A 5,067-nucleotide genomic window follows, 5' to 3' on the forward strand; every position below is an offset into this window, starting at 1 on the left:
ACTCAGAAATCCACCTGCCTCTGCCTCCCAAGTGCTGGGATCAAAGGCGTGCGCCACCACGCCCAGCTTGGATCACCTTTTCTATGACTGTGCATGTGTGTGCATGAGTGTGTTTCTGGGGATTGAACATGTACATGCTAGATCAATAAGTCTACCATTGAGACTTTTTCCTTTTCTTACCCATCCCCCTCTTTTTTTTTTTTTTGAGTCAGAGTCTCACTGGGTTTTCTAGTCGGGCCTTGAACTTGCATTCTTCCTTCCATAGCTAATTATCAAAAGCCACCTACATTATCTTATCACAAAAACTTCATGAATTTCAAAAATACAGAGTATCTGCCTAAATCAAGATTTGCTGGAATAGCACAGTGTCTAAAAAATTCACTCCAGTGACCACTTGCTTGTATTTAAGGAGAAATCTACATATACAAGGACTCAGCCTCCTAGTAAAGCTATGTTTATATTCTTATCAACATTAGAAGAAGGATTTTTGAGATGTTTGTCTTTCATCATTGTAGACTCTATTGTAAAAACCATAGTGGAAACGATGAGCGAGATGAAGAAGATGAGGAGCGAGAGAGTAAAAGCCGTGGAAGAGCAGCGATTGATCAGCAACTAACCCAGCAGCAGCTTAATGGAAACTAGGTATGGAAGTAGATTTAAAGCTCTGTTGTCAGAATACCATGCACACTGAAACAGAATGACGAGATACAGAAAAAATGTTAAGCCTATTGTACGGAGTTATACATGTGGGGCCAGGATGCTTAGGATTGTGTAGCCCTGTAGAGTGTATGTGCTTTTCTTTAGCCAGTCAGTTTCAGAGCCATAAGCAAGCTATGTACTTCATCAGTAAATGTAGTTAGAATATAGCATCAGTAAGATACCCTTGTTTCTCAAATATGTTATGTCAATTATATCACCTTAAGCATCGTATTTTACGTTTTTTATCATCTTTTAAACAGGTTCGTGGGACAAAGACAGTTAGAAAACCGAAAATAAGACAACTATAACTCCTGTGCTTCTTTTCCACTCTTTTCTAAAATAAAGGGTTTGTAACTTTTTACTGCCCGACTCTTAGATCCTTCATTGAACTGCCTAAAAAAACACCTTGTTAGTTTTCTGAGCCTTCAGTAGACGGCCGGATTTGGCATTGATATTACGTAGCTGTAGTTTGCAGTTTCTGGGAAGCAGTCGAAACACTATTAGCCCTGTGTATACTGTCAACAGTTAAAACAGACATTGAATGAAGTAAACTGTATTTCTGGACTGAACAAAGTTCTACTGTTTAGAGTGTTTGAGTTTGTATAGTAGGTCCATGCTCAAAGGAAAGCAGAAGCAAGCTCTACTTCATGCAAACATGCCTCTGGTAGCAACACCTGGGAACTTGGGGACTTTTTCTTGTTTTCATACTCAAGCAACGGAAACTACAACTGCAGAGAACCTGCTTTTGATCTTGGCTTTGACAGCACATGCTCTAACCATTTCTTTCATTCGAGCGGCGTGCCGAAGCCTTCCTTTGGTCCTTTTTAGAGTTGTTCTCTCTGACCAGCATGGCCTTTGAGCGACTGGTGATGATAAGCTCTGCGCTCCAGTGCTTCTGCCAAAACTCTTGAGAGAACACCTTTCTGTGCTGTACCAAGAGCTTCTGGCAGAATAATGGGATCGGATCAAGATCAAAATAACACTTGGCAACATCAGATAGAACCTCTTTGAGATTAAAGCGGTCACCAGTGCGCTAAGGACGTTGGACATCATGTCTGAAACCAGTTTCTCTCAAGTGCCCTGTTGTGTGGAACACTTCACATATTGGCCCAGCTTATATAAGGAGGTCTTATGTGCTAACAGTTTTTTTTTTTTCTAAAGAAAAGGAACCATCTTTGTGCAAAACAGTATTTATTTTTGACTCTGTGACCACTATTTTAGAAACATTATTTAATGCTTTCAGTCATCAGTTTGCTTACATATTGAATAAGCTTCTGTGCCCTGTTTTTCTTCGAGGGCTCAGAAGTGCTTTCTCAATCAGCAGATTTTTCGAAAGGCTTTTCGAAAGGCTTTCCACTGGCGTTTCTCGCTCGTGGCACACATCCACTTACCTGCTGAAGCACATTTACATATTTCTTTATGGCAAAACCAAAAAATTTAGTTGCGGTCTGCCTAATATTACCATAGCACCTCAGTATGAAAGGTAAGGATTCTGAGTTCCAAATCATTAGTTAACCTAGTCAGATTTGCAAAGAAGGAATAACGTACTGACTTGACTGTACATTGGTCTATTCTGTACCTGGTAGAACAGCGGTTTTAAATGTAACAGGTGGAAAATTACACTGTGCTTATTGACTGAATTTTTCAACTGCTAGTCCCTTAAGGTCATGTTTGTTAAGGTGTGTATATACACATTTACGTAAATCAAGGGACTCAATGCTTGCTTTATTTTAACCATCTTTTGTTGTTATTTTAGAAGGAAACTAGCTTTAGTAGTGGATTGCCTTGTGCGTCTTCTCCTTTCGCTCTTAACATGCCATGACGTGTATGTGATTAATTTTCAAAGGTTCATCATGACTTGAAGTGCAAGGACAGATCTCAGTTTGTTTCCCAAGCGATGTGACTTTTCCCAAAGGATCTGTACTTTATTTCCTTCTAACAGCTTGAAAACCATTATTTCTTAAATCTTTAAATCACTGTGTCTAGGTAATTTTTACATTGTGTGCCATAGAACTTACCCATGGAGAAATAGAGCTCCTTCATTTTTGGACAACTACTGTAATGATTTTTTTTTTAAAGAAAAATGGAAGGTGCCAGGGGTAATTATGGCCAGTCAACAATTATATAAAGGACTTCAAATACTCTAGCTGTCAGTTGATGGATTTGATATGTAGTACATGTATGATTCTGTATGGGTTTCTTCAGCCCTTTCTCTGCCACTAGCAACCAGAAAAGCACTTTACCTTTTGGTTGGTTAGATAAGTGGCTAACTACCTGTTTTTCTCACTGTGGTGTGATTGGCTAAATAACCTTGATTTAAAGTTGAAATGTAAACTGAAGTCACATTAAACACTCACATTTGGTTGTAAACTTCCAATATTTTGATTCTTTGTTCCTGTTTTCATTCTATGCTGAGTAAAAGTGCCTTACAATGTAAAAATTGTACAGTACTTACGTTCCCAAGTAGCATCTTCATCATCTGGCTAGTAATCACATTGTGGTATTAATATTTAGAGAGATAGACCTCAGCAGTGTATTTACTGTACAACTCTTAAGTCCTTAACTGTAGTTTTAATAAGCATGACATTATTTGGCAAATATATGGCATTTACATCATTTCCAAAAATACTGCCATTGCTGTCTAATGCGTATTTTTAGCCTGAAGTTTTGATGCGTCTTTTTTTCTTGTTTTTTCTTCATTTGTTTTGTTCCTTTTTGTCATTATTAATATTAAACCATGTAATCTTTGCAAGCGTATATTGAAGATTATTCTGGAGCCTTACCAGACACGTTAGTAAGAAATGTTCTTTAGAGTAGAAGGGTAGACTTGAGTTTCTATACTTTAATAAGACCTCTTTGTTCCCGGGGGGAGGGGGGAGCTTTGCTTTCATCTCATTGTTTTCAAACCCACACCTGAAATGAGTTTCATGTCAAGGCTCAGCAGTTTTCAGACTTGAGGTGGTACTGTCTTAGTGCACACGACTCAAGATACTAACAGAGTAACAAGATCTATAGAACTGCTATTCAATCGAATCTATGTACTTGAACAAATGTGTGAGTCTCAAATATCTCAAAGCAAAAGTGTTGTAGAATGTTGTTGCTTTTTGAAAAAGCACTGAAGTTAGACCAAGGCACAGTTTTGTTTTAGCAAACATTTAAGTTAATTGTAAAGATAAGGAATGCATCATGGGTCAAAAATTAAACATTCCTTGATGTTATGTATATTTTGTTCCTGTTATATTGGCTTTATTTTCAAAATTGTAGTTTATAGTATTAGTTTCCTTTTAATGGTATTCTTGCATATACTATTCATTCAATAAATGAGTTCTGACTTTCAGGTCTATGTGTCTGTTTTATAAAAGTGTGTACCAGGGGTTTTTGGTATGTTTCTTTCACTCTTCCTTTACTTCAAGGTGAAATACAAATGCCTAGGATGTTTAATAGCTCAACCGTAAACAGATATGGGAGGGTGCTAGAGAGCAGTTCCAGTGTACTCTTAGCCTTGACTTCTGTCCCCTGGTATGATAAAACAAAGAAAAGAAAGCACATACTCAAAATCAGATGGACTGGAGGGGTGTGGTTAGACAAAAATGAATATGATCAGCTCAGAGTTTCACAATATAGTGATGTCATCATGGAAAGAAATAGCAGCCTTTGAAAGACAGTAGATTTGAATTTTATCTTGGTCCTTCTAATACATGGTACAGGATCCCCACGGCTTAAATCAAGTCCACTGCCTCCAAACCAGTGAGCAGCTTTAAAGGTGAACACATGAAAATGCCTAGTAGGGATTCCTTGACAGGTAACCAGTCATCCAGCCATTCCACATCATGGACGTAGGTTACGCCCTTTCCCACAGACTGCTTGCTGCTGGAACTTCACACACCTGTTGTACTTTCTCGTACCCAGTTCCAAAATCAAAGTTTTCATTCCTGGACTTTACTTTTTTTTTCCCTGAGATGGTTTCTAACCCTGCAAGCAAGATGGCTGGGACACACAGTAGTATGCTTTCCTAGACATGCTAACTACCTGGGACATAGGTATATATGTGTATTTAAAATCTAGGATTACGTATCAACTAAAAGACTAGAATAAAAACATAAAAATGAGTTACATGTTTTTCTTTAGCTATTTATGCCTGTTGACAACTTGCTTTTTGTTTCAGTCTATACTCCCTAGTAATTGCTGAAAGTCATACCCAAACCCTATTACTATTTCCTAGCAAATTTTACTGACAAAGCCGTCTATTTATTGAGATAAGGTATGATGTAGCATAAGCTGTATGTAATCAGGGGTGATCTACTGATTCCCCTGCCTCCACCTCTCCAAGTACTGGTATTACAGGTGTGCACAACCATGCCTAGTTTA

At 38.1% G+C, this 5,067-nt stretch overlaps 1 protein-coding gene across 2 annotated transcripts in view; it reads left to right on the top strand.

Annotated features, from left to right (window-relative positions):
- The window catches only part of Phf6 (PHD finger protein 6), a 45,610-nt gene extending 41,574 nt beyond the window's left edge, over positions 1-4,036 (top strand). For both annotated transcript variants that reach the window (XM_031359743.1, XM_031359782.1), the window contains 2 exons: positions 516-642; positions 960-4,036. In XM_031359743.1, the coding sequence (XP_031215603.1) occupies positions 516-642 (127 nt within the window). In that variant the 3' untranslated portion in view covers positions 960-4,036. The remainder of the gene's footprint in view (positions 1-515; positions 643-959) is intronic.
- Positions 4,037-5,067: the final 1,031 nt, after the last annotated feature.

The sequence above is a fragment of the Mastomys coucha genome, chromosome X, assembly GCF_008632895.1.
Source record: "Mastomys coucha isolate ucsf_1 chromosome X, UCSF_Mcou_1, whole genome shotgun sequence".
Classification (NCBI taxonomy): Eukaryota; Metazoa; Chordata; class Mammalia; order Rodentia; family Muridae; genus Mastomys; species Mastomys coucha.